At 38.3% G+C, this 25540-nt stretch overlaps 2 protein-coding genes across 3 annotated transcripts in view; one reads left to right on the forward strand and one right to left on the reverse strand.

Annotated features, from left to right (window-relative positions):
* Positions 1–995: 995 nt before the first annotated feature.
* The window catches only part of LOC133600476 (LIM domain-containing protein 1-like), a 68683-nt gene continuing 44138 nt past the window's right edge, over positions 996–25540 (reverse strand). Inside the window, exons 3-8 of one of the 2 annotated variants that reach the window (XM_061953490.1) lie at positions 24479–24546; positions 22115–22177; positions 21870–22000; positions 8573–8624; positions 2616–2684; positions 996–2352 (exon numbers count right to left, since the gene is read on the reverse strand). In XM_061953490.1, coding sequence (XP_061809474.1) covers positions 2218–2352; positions 2616–2684; positions 8573–8624; positions 21870–22000; positions 22115–22177; positions 24479–24546 — 518 coding nt within the window. In that variant the 3' untranslated portion in view covers positions 996–2217. Of the gene's footprint in view, positions 2353–2615; positions 2688–8572; positions 8625–21869; positions 22001–22114; positions 22178–24478; positions 24547–25540 lie in introns of both variants that reach the window. The other variant, XM_061953484.1, reaches the window with a different exon arrangement.
* LOC133592835 (uncharacterized) lies at positions 15714–18938 on the forward strand. The gene is made up of 8 exons (XM_072912912.1): positions 15714–15827; positions 16010–16146; positions 16303–16381; positions 16480–16579; positions 16775–17034; positions 17142–17328; positions 17625–17752; positions 17861–18938. The coding sequence occupies exons 1-6, from the start codon at positions 15714–15716 to the stop codon at positions 17202–17204; spliced, it is 753 nt and encodes a 250-aa protein (XP_072769013.1). The 3' UTR covers positions 17205–17328; positions 17625–17752; positions 17861–18938.

Below are 25540 nucleotides of genomic sequence, written 5' to 3' on the forward strand. Positions count from 1 at the left end.
CACGTAAACTGACAGAGAGGGGTCAGCGAATGCTGAAGCGCATAGTGCAAAGACTTTCTGCACAGTCAGTTGCTACCGAGCTCCAAACTTCATGTGACCTTCCAATTAGCCCACGTACAGTACGCATAGAGCTTCATGGAATGGGTTTCCATGGCCGAGCAGCTGCATCTAAGCCATACATTACCAAGTCCAATGCAAAGCGTCGGATGCAGTGGTGTAAAGTACGTCGCCACTGGACTCTACAGCAGTGGGAACGCATTCTCTGGAGTGATGAATCACGCTTTTCCATCTGGCAATCTGACGGACGAGTCTGGGTTTGGAGGTTGCCAGGTGAACGCTACATTTTGGACTGCATTGTGCCTAGTGTGAAATTTGGTAGAAGAGGAATTATGGTGTGTGGTTGTTTTTCAGGAGTTGGGCTTGGCTTCTTAGTTCCAGTGAAAGGAACTTTGAATGCTCCAGGATACCAAAACATTTTGGACAATTCCATGCTCCCAACTTTGTGGGAACAGTTTGGAGCAGGCCCCTTCCTCATCCAACATGACTGTGCACCAGTGCACAAAGCAAGGTCCATAAAGACATGGATGACAGAGTCTGGTGTGGATAAACTTGACTGGCCTGCACAGAGTCCTGACCTGAACCCGATAGAATACATTTGGGATGAATTAAAACGGAGACTGAGAGCCAGGCCTTCTCCACCAACATCAGTGTGTGACCTCACCAATGCGCTTTTGGAAGAATGGTGGAAAATTCCTATAAACACACTCCGCAACCTTGTGGACAGCCTTCCCAGAAGAGTTGAAGCTGTAATAGCTGCAAAAGGTGGACTTACATCATATTGAACCCTATGGGTTAGGAATAGGATGGCACTTCAAGTTCATATGTGAGTCAAGACAGGTGGCCAAATACTTTTCAATGTAGTGTACATGATGGCTGTCTCAGTCACCCATTGTTTCATACATAGTAAAAAAAAAAAGAAGAAGAAAAACACAAAAGGATTTCAAAAAACGCATTTTCTTTGATCAATATTAGCAAGCACATACACTCTTCGAAAGAAAACACATGTAAGCTTGGCCAAGAGCACATAATGTATTTAATATAATGATTTAATAGAGCACACACATGTTGTCTGATCATTATAAACTACAAATGTAAGGTATGACATGATGAATCAAACTACATACTATAGGCATGTTCCACAGCAATCAATTAATATTCATGAGGCTGCTGTTGTACAAGGTTAAATACATGAAACTGGTGTTATACATATGAATATAGGCCCAAAACATACACATCCTAAAATTCTTGCCAATACATTAGAAATTCCAACAGGTGCCTCGAAAATAAACAATCTGAATATCTAAGTGCTTCTCAGAGTGATGCTATACTAACCTACTGTCGCTATCCTGTCCTCTGCATTGCTTACATGATATACCATTTTGAATATTGCCAAAGTTTTGCACAAGGAAGACAAATTCTGCTTTTGTGCAGCTCGACCCACAGTCCGTTCAGGAGTCACGAGGAAGCCTGAGCCTATCCCAGGCCGTGGACTTGTCACCACATAGAAGCACGTAAAGTTACACCGAAAGGCGATGTCGAGTCTGCTTCCAAGTTATTACACCAACAATGGTGAATAAATAATAGCTAATCTGTTTGTTACTTTTGCACTTGACCCAAGTCTACTGTTACGCTTGTGTGTACTGCATATAAAATAAATACTTGCTCATTGTTATCTGCATGTTATTCCAAAAAAGTACTGCATATTTTAACGGGTTGGAGCAGCTGGGTAAAGTGGAAGCAGAAGAGTGAAAGGGGTGCACAGTATAAACGCTGACAATTTGATCAGTTATTACAGTATACCTTATCAAGGGACAATAGTGCAAAAATGTAGCATGGGTGTACTTAAGAGCAGCGGTTGCTTGCTATACAAGCTGCACACTGGCTACTCTATGTTATGATGAAGTGTCATTTCTGCAGTGTTGTCCCTTGAGAAGACAAAATAAGTTTTCCTCTTTTTTTAAATTTTTATTTATAAATATGTTTGCTGCAATATTACTTCATTACCAGGTCTCTTAAAGGCTTTACAAAACCAACTCTCACAACACCAGGCATCAATCAACCAATCCTCTACAACAAGAATTGTGCACCACCCACCACTTGTGACAGTTCCCCAAAACGTCCACCAGGTGTCTCTCTTCCCCCACGCGACAGTGCGTGTTAATAGGAGGTGCTGCTGGCCATAGAGGAGCTGCCTGGCTCGATGTGCTTGAGATGGCAGGAGTGGCAGAGAAGGTGTCCGTTCAGAGGGTAGCAGCGGTGACCCTCCTCGTCATTCAGCTCCATTTTGCAGTCCTGGAAAACCAAAATCCTATCCACTGAACTTTGGAATATAGCTCTATTATAATACATAAAGACAGTTGACTGCGGCAGGGAGCTAAAAGATGTAGTCAGGTAAAATTAACAAGAGTGCTGATGAGTCTTTGCACACATGCTGCTCAGCTCAGTGGCACAATTACTGTCAAGGCTGTAATTAAGATGGGGGATCGTTATGACGTCTAATCAGGAGTGTCGGTGCCAGCTGATGATGCAGAGGAGCGCGCCGAGTTGTTACTCACCTCGCAGTGATAGCATTCCACGTGATAGTCTTTGTCCATGGACACAACACGCACTGTTTCATCGGAGCCCTGCTGGGACATTAACAGAATGTTGATATCAGGGGTGTCCTCACTTGTATCTGCCTTTTTTTCTTCTCAGCCTGACAAAGTCTGCACACGCACTTTTTGCAACCTTAAAGCTTCAAGAGTGTTTATTTGACTTTTGAGCAGAGTCGCTTCAATCTGCGACATCATTCTTTCGTATTTCCTTGCAGTTTTCCCAAATCTACTTCTCGGACACCAGATGGACATCTGCCATCTAAAGATGCTTCTGGAGCAGAGCTCTTCAACAGGGTTATTGTTATCACGCTCCTGTTGAATGCACTCAAAAAGTACTCATAAACACATAGAAATCTTTTGACTATGCTATTTTTTCAATAACTAAACTAAATAGACACACTGGGCAGCACGGTAGACCAGGGGTTAGTGCATTTGCCTCACAATACGAAAACCTGAGTTAAATCCCGGGCTCGGGATCTTTCTGTGTGGAGTTTGCATGTTCTCCCTGTGACTGTGTGGGTTCTCTCCGGGTACTCCGGCTTCCTCCCACCTGGGGATAGGTTGATTGGCAACACTAAATTGGCCCTAGTGTGTGAATGTGAGTGTGAATGTTGTCTGTCTATCTGTGTTGGCCCTGCGATGAGGTGGCGACTTGTCCAGGGTGTACCCCGCCTTCCGCCCGAATGCAGCTGAGATAGGCTCCAGCACCCCCCGTGACCCCGTAAGGGACAAGCGGTAGAAAATGGATGGATGGAAATAGACACACTGTTAGAAAAGCCACTATTTTGCATGTTTTATGTTTTTTATGCTTCACTGATAGTGTTTAAGTCTTAGTAATTGCTCACTTTTATAGTTTGAAATTCTGTTTTTTTTACTGTAGCACTTTAAGATTCATTTAAATGAAAAGTGCATAACAAATACAATCTGTTTTTATCATTTATTATTTCTGGCAGGCGTTGTGGCATCCTATTCTCCTCAGCAGTCCTTGACCACACCATAAAAACACCTGCGGCATAAATACGTTAATGCCTCTTGTTTTCATGTTAGCATTTAAGCTAGCATTTAAGCAGTCTGTGAGTTTATCAAAGTGCAGTTATCAATTACGGTTGTTCTAAATTTTTTACTCGAAACGTTAATATTAACCATCGGGAGTTTTACCGTGGTTATCATTAATACTGTTTATCATTACATCTCTACTTACAGTAGACTTTTTAAAACTATATTTTTCTATGTTCTCGCCGCAATTTTTTCCACAAATTTAAATATATTTAAATTAGAGATGTCCGATAATGGCTTTTTTGCCGATATCCATATTCCGATATTGTTCAACTCTTAATTACCGATTCCGATATCAACCGATACCGATATATACAGTCGTGGAATTAAACACATTATTATGCCTAATTTTGTTGTGATGCCCCGCTGGATGCATTAAACAATGTAACAAGGTTTTCCAAAATAAATCAACTCAAGTTATGGAAAAAAATGCCAACATGGCACTGCCATATTTATTATTGAAGTCACAAAGTGCATAATTTATTTTAACATGCCTCAAAACAGCAGCTTGGAATTTGGGACATGCTCTCCCTGAGAGAGCATGAGGAGGTTGAGGTGGGCTGGGTTGGGGGGGCGGGGTTGAGGTGGGGGAGGTAAGGGGTAGTGGGGGTGTATATTGTGGCGTCCCGGACGAATTAGTGCAGCAAGGGGTTCTGGGTATTTGTTCTGTTGTGTTTATGTTGTGTTACGGTGCGGATGTTCTCCCGAAATGTGTTTGTCATTCTTGTTTGGTGTGGGTTCACAGTGTGGCGCATATTTGTAACAGTGTTAAAGTTGTTTATATGGCCACCCTCAGTGTGACCTGTATGGCTGTTGACAAAGTATGGATTGCATTCACTTGTGTGTGTGAAAAGCCACAGATATTATATGACAGTGTCTTTAAGGTTTACTGGTGCTCTGTATTTCTCCCTACGTCCGTGTACACAGCGGCGTTTTGAAAAGTCCATCCATCCATTTTCTACCGCTTATTCCCTTTGGGGTCGCGGGGGCGCTGGAGCCTATCTCAGCTACAATCGGGCGGAAGGCGGTGTACACCCTGGATAAGTCGCCACCTCATCGCAGGTTTTTGAAAAGTCATACATTTTAATTTTAGAAACCGATACCGATAATTTTGAAACCGATAATTTCCGATATTACATTTTAAAGCATTTATCGGCCGATAATATCGGCAGTCCGATATTATCGGACATCTGTAATTTAAATACATATTACCACTGATACAACACACTATAGTTTAGACATGGCACCCTAATCACTGTACCTTGAAACATGAATACAAATATTATATCAAGATAGCTAGCAATTAGCGCTCTAATTGCCAGCTAACCATTAGGGCGCTAGTAACCGGCTATCTTTTAGCGGCACTACACAGTCGTCCCTCACCACATCACACTTCAAAGTTTGCAGCTTCACACTTTCTCGTACATTTTTTTCAACAAATGTTTTGACCTGAATAAAGCATTTTTAAACATAAAATGGCTTACTGAACAACAATATCATACTACAGTAGCATTGCCCACTAGATGAGATCCAACCAATCAGAGTGTGCTGTTCAGAATTGTGTCCACTGACTGGCTGAGTATTACTATATTGTCTTAAACTAGTGTAAAGGTGACTATGTGGGTGTTATTTCATGTCTAGAGAGCTCTCATAATCTTGTTAAAGGATTTTAATTGGTCGTAAAGAGGTTGTTTATGCTCTATACATGGAAATATTTGATGTATATCTAATGATTCTTACTTTGCAGAAAAATATCTACCACGGAACAGTATTATTTTATTATGTTAGTATTGCACAATAACAAAATTTGGGGGTCTTTGTCCCGGAAAACGTTCAAGACCCTTGCTCCATAGTAAAAACCTCCTAAAGAACTACTCAATGGGTTATGTAAGTGTGCACACAAACACACACACACACATGCACACACAACCTCTACCCAACATAAAGGCCTCACTAAAAAGGGTCAGAGGGCACATTCCAACAAAGTCAGTGCTAATTTTGGACATTTGGTTGATTTTTCCAGCTTTGCATGCACCTTCCTTCCTAACAAAACTTGTGTTTTGTGGCACATGCACTAAAGTCCCACTGACAGTCTCATTGTTGACTTAAAGTGGTTGCATCCTGCTCATTTTAGGGGCTTTGGATCCTACTGGAGAGATACAGTAAGTTTATTTTAATAAAATACTCCATGAATCTCAAAGTTGTGTTTACAATAATTGGATATTTCATATAATTGTACGAATATCGGCAACCTCGGCATGGAACTGTGCTTTGTTCTCATAACAGAGAAGCGCTGACCATGAGGTAGCTCTTTAGCTCCCCGGAAAACAAAACTATTTCCCATTGTTGTCATACTCTAGTTTAGATACACAATTTTTCCACCCGAAAAAACACTATAGCTGCCATTTTCAAGAAAATGTGACAAGTGGTACCGAACAGAGGTCGCCATTTACTGCCGAATGTACACTTTCTGGTTCGGTAGAGCTGCATACCGACCCAAATAGGAATGCATGTATTCATCACGTTCCTAGTGGATGAACACACACTGAGGGACATGTTGTACCATTTCAGCTGAAATGTTTGTGAAGTTACTCACATTTTTCTTATTCGTATTATTATTCCATCCAGCCTGTGGACACGCACCCTCCGAATAAATTAGACAGAAGTGCTTAAGTCGCAAATGAAGGTGGGTTTATTACAAACTAAACCTTTTTTTCTTGTTAGTGTGAAAATGGTGGAACATGGAGTTTTACCAACACTTATGAATGTCATTGAAATCCATGAAAGCAATAACACTTCAAATTTGAAAAGCCTTAATCGATCCAGGCAGTGCTTGTCATGTGTATGTGTGTCGCCATGGTGATGTAGTGTGTGAATGTATGCTTCTTCTTCCTGGCTGGATGGGAATAATAATCCATGGATGAAACCTTGTTTCACTTGTTAGTATAACCACCCTGATGTTGTTTGTGATGTTCTCTTTGATACAAATGTTTGTGAAGACGTGACACGTTAGAGGGGCTTAGGAGACAGCTGTGTGTGTGTGTGTGTGCGCGCGTGTGTGTGCAGGGAAGCATGACAGTTTGATATTACCTGTCAAAAAATCTATCTAATTAATTGATAGACACTACATTATGAATTTTCAACATCCGTTAGTACCAGGATGTTCAAACGCGACCGATATACGGGTGGTCCTCCTCCGCTGTGGTCACTTTTGGATAGTTAATACAGATCGGCAATATGGTGCTTTTATTCTCATCTCAATGGATGTTTGCAGGTGTCTCGATTGAAGCGTTCAGTAAAGAGTTGATCGTTTTTTTGGAAGTTTCTTTTACATATTATTACGTGTGGTGTACACTGCATCCGAACTTCAAGTGCAATATAACGTTTCACCTTCCGGAACTGGACTTGTCCCAGCCTAAGAAGCGTGTAAGAACAAAAGTACTTAAGTCGACGGGAAAATACACGGAAGGCCAGGTTTGACAGGGAACGCCCACATTTAAAGGTCGCTTCACCCTTGGATGTTGGCGCGCACTGACAGACTTAAGTCGAGGGGAAGAATGCCACACGGCCAGAATCAAATTTGTGTTTCTTATGCTTCACTGATAGTGTTTTAGTCTTAGTATTTTTTTATCTTTTTAATGGCTAAGATTTTATTGTTTTAAATATTGCTTTGTACTGCAGCACTTTAAGATTTATTTACCGTATTTTTCGGAGTATAAGTCGCACCTGCCGAAAATGCATAATAAAGAAGGAAAAAAACATACATAAGTCGCACTGGAGCCCGGCCAAACTATGAAAAAAACTGCGACTTATAGTCCGAAAAATACGGTACATGAAAAGTGTGTAAAAAATTAAATCTATAATTATTACTCATTTTTTTGGCAGGCGTTATGACGTCCTACTCTGTTCAACGGTCAATGAACGCACCGTGAAAACACCTCTGTAAAGAACAAAAGAACACAGCTTGTAGGTTCAATGTGCACAATTGAATATTTTAGTTACTCAGGCAGTAATGTGTTTATATAAATTCAGATTGGGGTTTGTCCTTTTTTAATGGAGAATGATGTCTTTTGTTTTCATGTTAGCATTCAAGCTAGCGAGCTGGCGCCAGTCAGTCCTAGAGTTTATCAATGGGCAGTTATTAATCGCGGTTTTTTGAAAAGTTTAATTTGAAACGGTAATTGTAACCGTCGGAAGTTTTACCGTTGGTATCATTGATACCGTTTATCGTTACATTTTATATTGTATGACTAAAAACTTTGCAACAAAATGTCCTTGGACAGAACAGACAAATTGAAAGCCTTGACTACTATTTAAAAACATTGCCAGCTGCCAAAACAACTCAAGAAGTTCTGTTCGTGGTTTTGGAATCTGACCAGTAAAAATCAATGCTTCCAAAAAAGTAACATGTTTCTCTTAACTGCATGTGCCAAGATCTTTGCCGAAAACTCCAAGAAAGAAAGACAAGCACACACAGACACACAACAACACACTTTACAAGTAGTGCAAAATGTTCCTCTGTGTTTGAAGTGAAGAAAAGAAGAGCTTTGGAAAATAAATTATATTTGTAACAAAATTGATTTCACTCTTACTATAATTCCGATGTCGTATGACCATTTGTCAGCTGCCAAGTCACAATTTTTAATAGAAATCGTAAAAAGTGAATTGGCCAGTATGGAATCAGGTTTGAAACTGGTTTAAATAAGACAGAATATGCTCATCTTCAGAAGGCCTTTCACTTTGAAGTTCTGCTGTAGCTTGAGACTTGAGAATTTACTACTCAAAGCCATAGAGATGAAGAGAGATTTATAACTTCTTGGCTATAGCCTCGATATGATTTTAATTTCAATATTCGACATTACCTCGGATGGAAGGATGGGCTGGTTGCATGCAGCACATTTAGGCGCCAGGACCCTGTGGGAGGAAGTGAAGAACAAAATAGTTATTGTAGATTTACATGATAGGTACTGAAATGCTCACACTAGCTGTTCCAAATATATAAATAAATATGCACTTCCTTCTGTGCTTTATGTCTCTCCCAGCCTTTAAAGTTGAGCCTCAGTGTTTTTCTCTTAGGTCGGGATTTTGATTTGACTAAGCAGATGCCAGTTGTGCAGATGTGTTGGCGCCACCACAAACGTGATGGCGAAAAGACTTCCAAGTGTACACAGGCCAGAGTACTAACCAGAGGTCAAACTTAGTACATTGAACCTCAAACCGAGCCAACAGACAGAAATCCAGATTGATCCTCTGCGATATCTGAGTCTGTATTAGCCAAACTGTGGCCTATTTCACACCTGCTCCATAAATCTGACTAAAATATTTACGTGTAAAGTGCTGCCTCAGTTTTTGTTAGTCATCCGTTGGAAAGGGTTTTAATCTAACAAAGACCGAATCGTACAAAAACCAAAGCAGTTTCCACTAGTGCTGTTGAAGCTAACACGTGATCAATCACAAAAAATATTATCATGTTATTCACGGCGGTGCGGGTTGTTATAAGGTCAGTGATCAGGTCAATGCAAGGTGATTAAGGAGATGCCAACAAGTGTGCTCGGTGGCACATTTCACTTCAAAATACATCCTGACAAAACCTAAGATAAAACTGTTACCACATTTTGAGCACATAAATGAAAAACATTCAAGTAAAACATTCAAAATTGTTTGTGTATGAAATTCTGACAAAAATGTATGTGTCAAAGTCAATTTAAATGACCTAATTAAGTGATTTACTACAATTAATCATGATTAATCAAAAGTGTAACTAATCTAATTCAAGAAATTAATAGTTTGACAGCACAAATGTTCCCATAAGAAACAATCTCAATACAATTCATAAGCACAATTGATACTTAAACCTTGGAATTTAAAAACGTAATAGTGATATTCTGTGTACTATGTGTTGAATGTGTTTCTTAATTTTAGCATTCATTTTCCAAGGGATGGAAATTAGCCATTGGCTAAAATCTCATATATTTGCATGTCAAAAGTTCATTATTATACATTGTCCATTTAAAAAAATAAACTAAATCTACAGGTAAATCTGAAAAATATAAACACAAAACTAATTTTATACAGAAAAACTATAGTTTCACATGAAGAAAAAATATAAAATACAAACAAATGATGGATAAATGAACATTTAACATAACTTTTACCTTTATTGAAGACTTAATGGCGAATATACTAATGAGCGGAAAAGGGGGAAGGTGTACCTATACTTTTTTTTTTTAATTCAACAGTGTTTCTCACCTTCTTTATCAACGTGCTTTGATGTGTTTTGTGGCAGATGCACTAAAGGTCACTGACAGTCTCATTGTTAACTTTCTTTGGCCCCATGGTGGTTTATTTTGCAATAGTACTCAATAAAAAAAACCCCACAAAGACTGAGACCCAGCATGTGGTATTTTTTGTTTGGGCACTTGACTCTGTGGAATGATACGAGGAGGGCAAACGGACAAGTTTCTTATGGGCAATGTTTAGCCGTACGATAACTGAAACTGTGTGTGAAAAACTGGGGCAACATTTTCATAGAACACTGAATCATACACGAAGTAGTGGGTGAGAAAACGAGGGTACCACTGTATTGTGAAATATTGCAGTCTATTGGTTAAAGTTATCCAAGGGGGTGTATCTCAACACATACACACGGATTCCACTAACAATCTGTGCACTTCTGCGCAAGTCCAAGTGGATTAACGTAGTGCTGGATAACAATGGTGCTCACACTAATCATTCCCACCATGCACACACTTTGGACATGATCACTGAGATGTGTACTCATTAGACACTAATGCCATTTTTGTAGGATCATAAATCAACAAGCTGTACACTGAGTACACTAAAATATATCCAAGTTTAATTTCTACAGTATTGTCCCAAGGGAAATGGTTGCTGAAATGTGGTGTGTAAAAAAAATATAGCGGCATCCTTATACAGGCGCTTACCCGTCTTATTAATATTTCCATTAAAACAGGGCAATTCCCAGATGGATAGAAAACTGCACAGGTAATACCACTTTTAAAATCTGGTGATGCTGGAATGACATCTAACTATAGACCTATCAGCCTTCTTCCAGTTTTATCTAAAGTCCTGGAGAAGATTGTTTCGGAACAACTAATGCACCACCTTGAGACAAATCACTATTTGAATCCCCTGCAATTCGGATTCAGACGAAACCATTCTACAGAATCTGCCACTTGTTTTTTAACTGAAAAGATCAAACATTCCCTTGACAAAGGACAGGTGGTCGGTGCAGTATTTCTAGACTTAAAAAAAACATTTGATACAGTAATCATGACATTTTAATTTCAAAACTAACTAAATTCAACTTATCCAAACAGTCATTGTCCTGGTTTGAGTCATATCCAGTGACAATGTGTCACCATTAATAATGTGAGATCTTCCTTCCGCAAAATTGAAACAGGGATACCTCAGGGTAGTGTCTTGGGACAGATATTATTCAGTTTATACATCAATGACCTACCAGATGTATGCACAGATATAGATTTACAGATGTATGCGGATGACACAGTCGTATATACATCAGGTAAGACCTGTACTCTAGTTGCTGAGAAGTTAAATGCTAAATTAGACAAAATAGCATCTTGGCTGGCATCATCCTGTTTAACCCTAAACACTAAAAAGACTAACTCTGTCTGCTTCTCCACAAAAAAGCTACCTCAAACAAACCTGAATATAAAAATGAATGAGGAGCTCATTGAACAAGTACCTGAAGTCAAATATTTGGGCATAATCATAGACTATCAGCTGAATTTTAAAAGTCACATTAAGAAAATGTGTAAAACCCTAAAGGCAAAGGCTGTTTTAAGATTATAAGAAACTGCTTAACTCTCAGCTGTGCTTTTACTTTTATGAATTCAATTATTCTTTCACACATATCCTATGGCTTAACTACATGGTCCCAGGCACACCAGTCATCAATCAAGACCATTGAGTGTCTTTATAACCGCGTTTTGAAAGTTCTAGACCAGAAGAGTATACACAGTAAAATCCCCAGTGTTAAATATGCAGTGTTAACATGAATTACATCTATCAGAGTTATTACAACAACAGCTGGAGTAAAACGCCCCCCAGTGTTGGTGTTGATTTCCATCGTTAAACGAGACAGTGTTAGAGGTACTCTGATTAGCCCCGCCCTCCAGCCACTCCTCGTGTCCACACCCTGAAGAATTTTCTGGATGCCATATTCTGGATGTTTAAGGACTGTGGTAAGTTGCTTCTCCTCTCTTACTAAATCAATTATTTGTCATTTGTAGCATCATGTCAGAATTTAATTTATATTGTTGCTCAATATGTAATTAAGTTATTTGTGTACGGTTTTGTATCTAATAAATATGGTATTCTAAAAGGGCTAATGTCACCCAGTGAATGTTAGCTTAAATGTTAGGCACCTCAGACTTCGTTTTTGCGCGGGATGTGGGACAATTTCAAACATTATGTGAAATAGAATATTTGATATGTAAATTGTGCATAATTATATACTGTATAAACCTGGAAAACTTGTGTTTTACTCACTTATTCACACAATACCGGTTTTCACTGTAGTATAGTGATGTACATTGATCCCTGTACTTGAGTACTTCAAATGCCTAATGGAGTGCTTCAGTACTTATATCTTTTAATTATAATTATTTTTTTTAATATATATATTTTTTAATGTATTTATTTTTTTAACTTTTAATACAAGGGTTTTTCGACCACGGAGCACAACATTAGAAGAGTCATTTTAACACGTTTGTTACATTTACAGGAAACATTTAAGCCCAAAAATAGATTATTTTTGCACCCAGTCCAAATAAGGCAGTACCTTTGTCATTCCGCGCCCACAACAGTGGAAGCTAAGTATGTTAGCCGCTTGGCTAACAGACGTAACTAGCAGACGAGGCTAGCAGAGCACTGGGCGGACAGGTGAGTTGACCGCCGCTGCCACGAAGCGAAAAGAGGAACTCGTATAAATACCACAGTGTTTCTATGTCTAATATCAGGTTAGTGTGCCGGGTAATTTTATCATTGTATAATCTTGTGACGATATGCTCCGTGTACAGGCTGGGAAAGGGAGAGTTTAAAGATGTAAGTATTGTAAGGACGCCACTCGCGCCGTTATCAACAGTGAATGAATGTAAGCTGTAAGCTGTATTCAACGCCAAAATAAATATATAATAATGAACGCACAGAAACCGGCTTTTACTCTGTCCTTCGTTACACACACAGACCAAACTTGAACCTCCCCTTGCTCTGTAAACTGCATGTAACAATTGGCTTCAAGTTTATATCAGAAACCAGAACATTTGTAACTATTAAATAAACTAACATAGGGCTCAGTCCGTTACAGTATAGATGCATATATATATATATATATATATATATATATATATATATATATATATATATATATATGCATACATACATATAAGTATTTATAACGTACTTTCACAAATGCATTGCAGTTCTTAAAAATAATAATTTAAAAAAAGGCTGCTGTATCACATATACCCAGAACTGTGATACGTTGACTTCTTTTTCGGCATTCTGAATGAAATGTGCATGTGGATGGATCTTTATTATGTTGCTCTAATCCTGCTTATGTGTTATGTACTTTCTACAGTGAAAATGCTGGTAAAAGTGAGACTGGGTGATGTCCAAAAAGTTGTTAGAATAACGGAACCAAATTTGTCGGACTTTTTGAATGCAGGTAGGAATTTGATATTGTGAATGTGATGTTTGCACACAAGCTTTAACTGTGCTATGAGCAGAGTTTGTACACAGCCTTGAATGTCTGGAAATATAGTGTTTTCCAGGTTTCAAATCAGAATCATCTTTGTTGGCCATGTATAACACACAAGGAATTTGACTCCGATAAACTGCTTTCTCTGAAACAATGAACGAAAAAAGAAAAAAGAAAAATATATATATATATATATATATGTATGTGTGGGAAAAAAATCACAAGACTATTTCATCTCTACAGGCCTGTTTCATGAGGGGGGGTACCCTCAATTGTCAGGAGATTTTTATATATATATATATATATATATATATATATATATATATATATTTATATATATATATATAAATGTGCTGGAAAATGCTGGATTTACTCTATGATGGCCAGTGTCATAATTTAAAAATGTATAGTTTGATGTAATTGTGTTGCTCCCGGTGTAAGCATCAAATGTGTCTGGGTGGGGCAAGCCCAGTTATTTGTCATGCAGTATATATATAGATGTATATAGTCTATTTAAAGCTTTGGCTTCTTTAAAAAGTTTACATTTTATCTTGAAAGTGCTGGAAAATAGCTTGAATGTTGCTCCTAAAAAGCTGTATGTTAGTTAATAGCACTGTTTCAATTAAATTAAAATTCAGTTGAATTTAGTTATAGAAATCTGCTCTCACTTTATAACTAATGGTAAGCACAAAGTGTATATTATAACTCAAATGATAGGTTTTAATTCCAAATTTAGTGTCTGTAACTGGGTTTCCATTACAGATTTTTTGCAAAATAAAAACATTTCTAAATGACGACAGTCGAATTGCGCATGAAATCTTATCTCGTAAGAATTCGGCATAGGAAGATGGACTCTCCAAAAATCCATACAACACTCCGTATTCTATGTTGTTATAACACAAAATGGCTTCGAACACTCACAAAATGCTACAAAAACCCATAAAATGACTTAAAAAACACACAGAATACAACAAAACCCATAAAAGACTTAAAACACACATACAATACCCCCAAAACACACAAAATACTAAAAAAAAACACACAAAATGACTTAAAAAACACACAGAATACTACAAAAACCCATAAAAAGACTTCAAACACACATACAATACCCCAAAAACACATACAATACCCCAAAAACACACAAAATACTCAAAGAACATACAAAATGACTTAAAAAACACACGGAATACTACAAAAACGCATACAAAGACTTAAAACTCACATAAAATACCCCCAAAACACTACAAAAACACAACATACTCACAAAACTCAGAAAATGACTTAAAACGCACATAAAATACCCCAAACAACAACATGACTTAAAAAACCCACAACATGACTTAAAAACACAATATACTCAGAAAATGACTTGAAACACATAAAATACCCCACACAACACTACAAAAACCCATGAAATGACTTAAAAAACACACAAAATACTCCAAAACACACAAAATTAAATAGTGAGTAACCCTGGTCTAGGCACTATTGAGCATAGGTGGCCAGAGCACAAAATCATGAGGTGTGTGTGTAAATATTTTTGCTTCTACATTGTTAATGGCGAGGTTACTAAACAATCACCTGTTAGCTTACCAGCGTGAAAATATGCAGATAAGATTACAGGTATCATAAATCATGTTTCATTTTATGTGTTTTTTGAATTGAGTGTACAATTTCACATTTGTTGGCCCTTTTTTTTGGTAGCCCTATTTGAAATTATATATAGGAGTATCAAGTCATTAGGTTTTTCTAATGATCATTTTTCTTATATTTGTGTATACAGTATTTGTTTTGACTGGGCCTTTCAACTTTGGCTGTATGTTTTGCTTCAAAATAACTGATTTGAAACTCATTTTAAAAATATATCAAATGACCTGTCGGTTTCTGCTTTTTTTCTGTTTCCTAGCATTTTCCAAATTCGGTGTCCCAGCTATAACAGAAGGTGTCAAAGTTGTTGACAGTTCAGGGACTGAGATAGACGATGATGTTTTTGAGGAAATTGTGAAGGATCCATCCACTGGGGTACTAACCATCAAATACGAAACAGGTTTGTTACCGCTTTAAATTTGTAAGCTATATTAACATTTTTATTCCAATAGTGAGAAGAGGTAAATCTTTATTTATAATCAAGCTAAGTAACTTTTTTTTTCAAAGCAAACCGATATTCTCCATTAGATTAGGTGTGGGTTTATGAGCAAATTGTGTCCAACATGTCTTCTTTCTCCTTTTTGCAATGGTGGTTAGAATCGGTCTCCATGGTAACCTCTCCAAAGTCCCAATCATCCGTTTGTTCATCGGATTCAGACACAATCATCCTTGAAGACACTCCTACCAGAAAGCGTCAGAGGCCAGACTTTGAAGCTATGCAAGTAAGACTTCATATAGGCACTAACGCTCTCTATTGAACAAGGATTAAAATGGTTCGAACAATGATCTTAAATTGCATCGTATGAGGGCTATGTTTAAGTTATGTCCAGATTTTAACATTGTATTGTACTAAATATAGATTTCTTAAACTGTTTTATATTTTTGTTTGATATTTTTATTTCAGCTGGTGAAATCCATTCTTACCAAGAAATCGGGTGGAGAATATTTAATAAATGAATACAACCGAACTAAGTCCTTGACAGATGAGAGCAGAAGAAAATTGGTGAATATACTGGCAGCTGAGATGACGGAGAAGAATGGGTAAGTTGTTTATTGGTTTTGATTGGCGCATGTGTTCTTATTTAGGTTTCAGAGTAATTTTAAATCTAAATAATAAACATTTCACTACATCTTATAAAACGTGTGTATGACAAATAAACTTGAATGTGATTTTTTTTTTTGTACATCTCCATCTAGACAGATGAAGGAAATGTATGCACAAGGAATTGTGAACTTGTTCCCCAACCTCAAAGACCCATTTTTCAAGAATGGCTATGTGAGTTACACACTCTTAATTGTTGTTATAGTTTTTATTTTGAGTCGTCCCAGAGTATGTTGTGACTAATAGTGCCTATTTTTGCAATTTTCTCAAAGGAACATTTTTATGATAGCAACAGTGGTACTGGGTACTTGTCCTGGAGAATTAAAACTATTCAGAGATGCAGTGCTAAAGAAAGGCGATCATCATTTGGAGGTAATCCTATATTATTCTTGAAAAATTTATTAAATAGAATAGTCATATGAGCACTTATTGGTTTTGTTGCATTTGTTGCAATGCTTTTCAGCTAGTAGCCAAACATTTTTTCATAAAAGTTGGGTCAAATCCAGCTGACAAAGTGTTTTGAACTGTATGTGATTGTCATGAGTAGTATGTCCCCATATTGTTTAGCTTTGGCGGAAGGACCATCTGATGAAGACAAGTCGGGAGGACCAACTGTTGGACGAGTTACCCAATTCATTCCAGAGATTGTCCTGTCTGAAGATGAGTGCAAGGAAGCGATGTCACTGATGAAACATTCGGCTGACGTGGACATGGTCATCAAAGAGATGAAGCTGACATTTGCTCATCGGCATAACATGGTCCTGGACCCACAGCAGTCAAGCAACATTCTATCTTATTTTCCTCGTTTTAAAGACATCAAAGGCTTGGTAATTATCTCATCAACATTTTCTGTATTAATGTTGTACAACTATTGCACATTTTAACTGTCGTTTACTGTGTAATTTTAAAATTGGTACCTAACTTCCCACTACAGGTTGAACAGGATTTTGTTCTATTGTTTGGAGAGGATGTATCGGGCAAGTTTCTGGAGAAGTAGCCAATCACATTCAAAAAGAAGATCATCCAACAATGCAGAAAGCTTCCCTCCATCACTGAGCTTGAGAAACTCCTGATGGCAGCTGACCCTCCTGAGGATGGGGCTGAAGTGAACGTTGACTTTGGTAAGATGTTTGTAAGGATACATTCATTTAAATGAGGAAGCATGTTCAAAATGCAGACTTACAACCATAATTAGAACAAAATTCCAAAGTCTTTGGCCTCACCAAGAAGATATTTAAAAAAAAAAAGGGCTTCTTCAGGTGTTTTTAAAGTGCCATATTTTATTTATATATATATATATATATATATATATATATATATATATATATAGTAATGAAAATGCCACTGACCTTGCAGTGTATTAAATTAAATTGTTGGTCCACATTTGAAGTAGGCTATCAAACTTGTTCTGTTTCAGGTTGGAACAGTGACCTCTCATCGATTTTGCTGCTCTTACACTTGATCCCACCGACTGTTCTAGGTCGGAAGAGGCCAGGAAAAGTTTCTGCATCCCGGGATGAGAAGCATCTTGTGGTCTTCAAGAAGGTTTGTATTGTTCTCTAATAAAGGATTTTTAGTTTACAATAATTTATGTAATCATTTCTACAATATAACCACAACCATGTTGATTTGTTTTTATTCTTCTCTCCATAGACTGGAACAAGCATCCAAGAACATCTTGACACCATTACTACCAGCACTCAACCCTATCTCCTGGCTGTTGGAGTTCATAATTCTCGACAAGAATGCCATACCTTGCAGGTCACACTCCTCTCTTGGTGCTTTTGATGAACTGTTTAAAGCACACTTTGTGTTTGCAACATCATACCACACCATGCTCCACAACATGTACACGATCATCCAGACTACTTTGTACAACATTGATGTTGGGAAGGTCAAAGAGAGTCCTTGTGTTGCTGAAATTAGGACAAGGTTGCTTCTGTAGTGTTTGACTTTTGTCTTCCACCATTAAGTGTTTTGTTTGTCAGGCTGAGTTCCCGAGTTCAAACATGCTTGTTCGACATTTACGTTTAGTTCACGGTTACCTGCCTGGAAAAAATATTAACCTTAAATGCGTTCAAACTGGATGTGGTGGTGTGTTTGGTACTTTCTCTGGTTTTAGGAAGCATTTGAAAACAAAACACTCAGTGTACTGAACTACAGATTGGCACCTATGTTCACTTAAACAGGACAGAAGAGACAGTGTCAGTTAATGTAGATGAGTCAGCCACAACATCTGAACAGTCGAGACAGGCTAATAGGAGCAGTCTTGATATGTGTACCACTGCTGTTGCACAATTTAAGGTAGCTGGATTAAGTCAGTCTACTATGAATGGTTTTGTCTCATCCATGGAGGAAGTGTACAGAGTACCGCTGTGACTTTCATTGTCTGTTCAGATGTGGCATTTGACATGCCTGTGTTTTGTAAGATAAAAAATATTATTGTCAAAGCTGATGATGTATTGCTCTGTGGGAAACTGATGGAAACTGTGTTTTGAGGAGCATTACCATGCCTATAAGGTCAGGTTGCATCCAGACAAAGTTGTTAAGGTTTTGGACATAAAGAAACTGCCTTACTCCAAACCAATTGATGTTCAAATGGCATATGGAACATCATGTTCCACATTGTATGTTGTCCCATATTGCCATTTCATGCAGACCTAAGGTCACCCTTTCTGTATTCTCTCCCTAAAGTTGATTGTTCTGCCTGACAAAGAAATAAAGGTAATTAAACGTATGATATTGTATTACTGTGTTTTGCACTCACTCTTGCTATTTACAAGACAAAGTTGTTGAGACTTAATTTGACACTGCACAAGAGTAAATCAAGTAGAACGAGCACCATTTTTTTTTCAGAAATAGTGTGAGGTTTTATAAACACTGCAATGTTAAAGCATTTTTACTATTTACTAAATATTTTTTTCTTCACTGCAAGGGAGTGAATAATCAACATATTATGAAACCTTATCAGAGTTATTTGAACACCAAAGCAGTGTTAATGAGCAAATACATTTAACGTGGTGTACATTTATCACCACAGAAGAGTAATTTATCAACACTACTCAAGAGTAATATTTACACTAATCAGAGTTAAAAAATAAGTTGAACAACACTCTACAGTGTAACAATTTTTGACTCTATTTAGTGTTCATTTAACTATAAATTTAACACTATGGAAAGAGTAAATTTAACACCAGACAACACTCTACAGTGTTACAATTTTTGACTCTATGTAGTGTTCATTTAACTCTATAAATGTAACACTATGGAAAGAGTAAATTTAACACCAGACAACACTCTACAGTGTTACAATTTTCGACTCTATTTAGTGTTCATTTAACTCTATAAATTTAACACTATGGAAAGAGTAAATTTAACACCAGCTCAGGTTAGGACCATATAGACTCGGGAATAGTGTTAAATTTAACTCTTTAAGTGTTGATTTGACACAATGGAATTTACTGTGTACGATATCATCATTGCCAAAATTTAACCAAATACAATATTTTAAGTTTTACCAATTGTATTCTGTTATACAGTCAAACTGGTTTTTAAATGCTCAGACAACTCTGCTCCCCAATTGCTCTGCAAGGCAATTACAAGACTGCAAAGTTGTACCAGATCCACCACCCGAGCAATGTCAAAAGGCAACTGTTGCGTTCCATTCCGTAGAACATCTTTTGCCCAGACTGCCTTTTCAATAAAAGGACCACAACTATGGAACTCTTTACCTGACACTTTGAAAAGTATACCTGCACTTGTCACTTTCAAAAAAACAAACAAAATTATGGCTAGTTGAGCAACAATCGTGTTCCCATGTTTAGTTTTTACAAATTTTTACTAATTGGTTTTTTATCTAGTCTGCACTTTGTCTGTGTTATTATTATTATTGGCTTTTATCTAGTTTGCACTTTGTCTGTATTATTTCTATTATCATTATTATCGACTCATCTTTTCCTTATTCTATTTTTTATTTTCCTATTTTAATGATGTTGGATCTGTGTTGTTGTTGTTGTTGTTGGGGACAAGTGTTGTAAATTAGCTTTGGCTACAAATACTATGATGCATACATTGGATAACTGTTTCAGATGTCTATGTTTTTGTATCTGTCCCTATTTCCTAAAAAATCTAATAAACCTCTATATATCTATATGTAATTAAAGGGGAACAGTATCACAATTTCAGAAGGGTTAAAACCATTAAAAATCAGTTCCCAGTGGCTTATTTTATTTTTCAAAGTTTTTTTCAAAATTTTACCTATCACGCAATATCCCTAAAAAAAGCTTCAAAGTGCCTGATTTTAACCATCATTATATACACCCGTCCATTTTCCTGTGACGTCACATAGTGAAGCCAACACAAACAAACATGGCGCATAGAACAGCAAGCTATAGCGACATTAGCTCGGATTCAGACTCGGATTTCAGCGGCTTAAGCGATTCAACAGATTACGCATGTATTGAAACGGATGGTTGTAGTGTGGAGGCAGGTAGCGAAAACGAAATTGAAGAAGAAACTGAAGCTATTGAGCCATATCGGTTTGAACCGTATGCAAGCGAAACCGACGAAAACGACACAACAGCCAGCGACACGGGAGAAAGCGAGGACGAATTCGGCAATCGCCTTCTAACCAACGATTGGTATGTGTTTGTTTGGCATTAAAGGAAACTTAACAACTATGAACTAGGTTTACAGCATATGAAATACATTTGGCAACAACATGCACTTTGAGAGTGCAGACAGCCCAATTTTCATCAATTAATATATTCTGTAGACATACCCTCATCCGCGCTCTTTTTCTGAAAGCTGATCTGTCCAGTTTTGGAGTTAATGTCAGCAGGCCAGGGAAGCTAGGGTCGATATTCTTCTCTTGATCATCTTCGGTGGCATAAGGGACGGTGTGAGCCAAGACATCCAGGGGGTTTAGCTCGCTCGTCTGCGGGAACAAACTGCCGCCATTGCTTGCCGTGCTACCGAGGGCCTTTGTCCCTGAATTGCTCACACACTCCGGCAGATTCAATGGGGGTCTGGCGGCAGATTTCTTTGACTTTATCGTTGGAAATGCATCTGCTTTGAGTGTCGCAGGATATCCACACATTCTTGCCATCTCTGTCGTAGCATAGCTTTCGTCTGTAAAGTGTGCGGAACAAACGTCCAAATTCTTGCCACTTTCGCATCTTTGGGCCACTGGTGCAACTTAAATCCGTCCCTGTTCGTGTTGTTACACCCTCCGACAACACACCGACGAGGCATGATGTCTCCAAGGTACGAAAAACAGTCGAAAAAACGGAAAATAACAGAGCTGATTTGACTCGGTGTTTGAGAAAATGGCGGATTGCTTCCCGATGTGACGTCACGTTGTGACGTCATCGCTCCGAGAGCGAATATTAGAAAGGCGTTTAATTCGCCAAAATTCACCCATTTAGAGTTCGGAAATCGGTTAAAAAAATATATGGTCTTTTTTCTGCAACATCAAGGTATATATTGACGCTTACATAGGTCTGGTGATAATGTTCCCCTTTAAGGAAATTTATAAGAAGTGCTTGTGTTTATATTTCACATGCTGTGTTTGCAGCTCAAGTGTCTACAGCATCACACAAAACATTGATTTTTGTTTCCCTCAGAGCAAACTCAAACTGTGAGTGGAAAGAGTGATGCTCACCTGTGGTAATCTTTAACACAGTATATCTTATTCTCAGTGTCCACAGTAAAGGGAACGCCGTCAAGACTCTCATTACAGATAACACAACGAAAACAGCCCGGGTGATATGACCTCCCGAGGGCCTGCAGGATCTAGAGACACAGAATTGGTGAAGGATATTATTTTACACATTTTGCATTGACAACAACGTATTGTATAATATATACGGAAAGACCACCTGCTGTGTGTTTTCGCCAAACACTTACCATGTCCATTATCAGGTGACCACACGCGTTGCACTTGTCTGCTGACTGCTGGAAACCTGAATACTATAAGCAGAGACAAGATGACGGTCAGGGCTTCCAAGACAAAGAACCAAAGTAGTGTGTGGTTTAGCCAACGTGGTTGTTGCATAACTCCTGACATAAAATGCCTTGTATTCTGAGGGACACATTTATTAAAAAACATTCTCCCAGTCAGTGCGGTGAGGTTTCTGGGAATTGACTAGCACAACATCTCTGAATGTCAGTGCATGTCCATAGTGTCCATCTGGCAACGCCTTGATAACAAGTTTGGTATTACAATAATCTCAAACCAAAATGCAACGTTGTAAATTCAAGCGTGTGGTAACTCGGGATGGTTATCAAATTCTGTAGGTACTACCGGGTACCGATTCATGTAAAATCAAACAGTACCATATTTCGCCTCCGATGTTGCACATGACGTTACGTCTGGTTGCAAATACTTGGCGGAGAGACATGCAGTCAGAGTGGACTCTGCCTCAAGGTAATGTAACAATTGTTCATGCCAACAAAGCAAGAAGAAGTCGCTCAAAAGTACAGGAAGGTTCCACTTTTGAAAATGCGCTAGGTCGATGCTAATTTACATGCAATATACCATAGACATGCTACCGATTAGCAATTTTTAAATGCCAATTTCAACACCTCCAAATTTGGTCATGAAAACTACAACTACGATGCACGTTACCATCAAACAGCAAGTGTGTAATAAATACAATACTTTTAGTTTAAACATGTTGTTGGACTCAACAACAACAAGTCCTACAACAGCTTAAAGGCAAAGACTACTTTCTGGCTAAGGTAATACACCAGAGTCTATACACTACTGCCATCTAGGGATGTAATGATATGAACATTTCACATGATGGTTATCGTGACGGGCAGCACGGTGGAACAGGGGTTAGTGCATGTTCCTCACAATACGAAGGTCCTGAGTAGTCCTGGGTTCAATCCCGGGCTAGGGATCTTTCTGTGTGGAGTTTGCATGTTCTCTTCGTGACTGCGTGGGTTCCCTCCGGGCAAAAACATGCACCTGGGGATAGGTTGATTGGCAACACTAAATTGGCCCTAGTGTGTGAATGCGAGTGTGAATGTTGTCTGTCTATCTGTGTTGGCCCTGTGATGAGGTGGCGACTTGTCCAGGGTGTACCCCGCCTTCCGCCCGAATGCAGCTGAAATAGGCTCCAACACCCCCCGCGACTCCAAAAGGGACAAGCGGTAGAAAATGGATGGATGGATGGTTATCGTGACCAAAATTATCACGGTTATCATCAGTATTGTCACAAAATCTATTTATTGAATTTTTTTAATTAAATCTAATAAACAAATAAATAAGCAACAGACACAGACACAATATACTTTACTAGGCAGAATAAACGTTGAATATTGTTCTGGCTCCTAAGAGTGTTTATTTCAATGGTGAAGGTAAAACAGGGGTTGTTTGTCTTGAGGAAAGACACCATGGGTCTTGTATTCGTGTTATCATTCAAGAAAGGCATCGACTACCGCGCTAGCTGCTTCTCTAGGAAATGAACAAAATCACAGTGTCGTAAGTTTTTCAAAGTGCGGTAATCAATAACACTTTTTCGATAATTAAAAGTTGAAACGATAATACTGAATGTAAAGAATTTTACCGCAGTTCATCACTATAACAGTAATCTTTACTTCCTTTGGAACTGCATCTGCATGCAAATTCTACTAAAAAACCTTGCAAATGAGACTCAGAAAAGTAAGAAAACAAGATTCAACAACTGAACAGCACAATTATCATAATCAGCTCAGTGTTAAATGTGAAATTAATTTTTACAAGATTTACTATAAAACATTTAACATTCATTAAGACATGAACATACAAAAGTACCAAAAATTGGTACCTGGAGTACCCGAATCGATTCCCAGTTAGTGGGATTTAGTACTGTATCGGTTGAGTGTGACATGTAGCCATCTCAAGTGGTAACACAGGTAGAATTTTCCGATGCAACTCAAAAATGACTACAGTGCATTCTAACGGGCTTGGAGACATGCGTTTCAAAGGTTTCTCATACAGTTTGACTGCACTAATGTGAGGACCTTGACACCCCTCCTAACACCCAATTAAATTTAGCAGCTCCTCAAGTTACTGACCCCATTCCAACATCTCAAAAGGACGCTGAATCAGAGGCATTAGATACTGAAAAGTGTGCCATGAGGTCAAAGTGTTTAATTGTCAAGTCCAGACCTGACATATTAGTATGCCTCCTTGACGGGATAATTTAAAGTTCATCTCATTATTTAATTATTATAGATAGGGCATCTTATTTAGTTCTATTGCTAGGACAAGTAATGACTTACCAGAAAGTCTTCTTCACAGAAAACCTTCCCTCCGACGAAGTAGAAGGCCTTTCCTCTCAGCCTTCGACCTGCAAACAGTATCGAAATGTTTCACTCAAACAGGGACAAGAACGAAAATGTGTCAAAACAGGACTGAACAGCCCTGAAACCCCTGCTGATTAATTGCAGCATTCAAAAATAATAGACCTTCATGCAATATTCAGCATATCCTGCTGTAGATTTATCAAATGGTGATAAAGTACTTTAGCTGAGGAACAGGGCAAGTTGCAGACAGAAAAGGAGCACATCTGGGTCTCGCGTGTAAGGAACATAATCACTGAATCAAATCACTGGACAGGTGCAAGAAGAAAACAATACGCTACTTAGGAATTCCCTGCAACAACGAGCCAGGACGTTGAACAACCTAGTGTACGTCTTGTCTCCTATGCTCTCTTCACATGCTGGGGTACAGTATCCCCTTTTCTGTCTGCAGGCCGGCTCCCACTTTTACACACACTCCAAAGCCTGCACACTGCGTCTTCACATGGCCAGTCCAGCGTGAGCCCCACAGGAAGAGGGAACATTCTTTACATTTTCTGTGTGGGGAGATGCAAGGAGGGGCGTCAGGAGAGAGGAGGGGCAAATCTGAGTGAACTTTATACGCATTATTTGCTCCAGTTCATCCTGTGTTTACAGAGAGCTATCAAATTGACTGGTCTGCACCTCCTTAAGAAAGACCGTAACATTAGCCCCGTTTACAGTGTCTATTCAAGCCGGGATTTATTTACCATTTTTCCAGGTCACTGTTTTAATGGCACTAGCACATAGAGTGCAGAATGTCAGGGTACTGAATGCTATCATACAAAATGCAATAGGCTTACAGTAATGATATTTAATGATATGGCCTAAAATCTATATTGTGATATGTATCGCAGCCTCCTGCGATATATATCATATGTAAATGATAACATAATTATTTCAAAACAAAGGTTCTTAATTTGGCTGCTGACATATGCAGTAACATCTTGAGTTATTTCCGGTTGTTCTATTTTTACAAAACTATAATTATTCTACGTTTTAAGT

Source organism: Nerophis lumbriciformis, linkage group LG04 (genome assembly GCF_033978685.3).
Source record: "Nerophis lumbriciformis linkage group LG04, RoL_Nlum_v2.1, whole genome shotgun sequence".
Taxonomy (NCBI): domain Eukaryota; kingdom Metazoa; phylum Chordata; class Actinopteri; order Syngnathiformes; family Syngnathidae; genus Nerophis; species Nerophis lumbriciformis.

Excerpts from the sequence above, each read along its gene's own strand:
- LOC133592835 (XM_072912912.1), top strand. The coding sequence starts at position 15,714 with ATGGTAACCTCTCCAAAGTCCCAATCATCCGTTTGTTCATCGGATTCA. Across the intron at positions 16,580-16,774 it reads AAGGCGATCATCATTTGGAG|CTTTGGCGGAAGGACCATCT; the intron begins GTAATCCTATAT and ends CATATTGTTTAG. Across the intron at positions 17,035-17,141 it reads TTAAAGACATCAAAGGCTTG|GTTGAACAGGATTTTGTTCT; the intron begins GTAATTATCTCA and ends TTCCCACTACAG.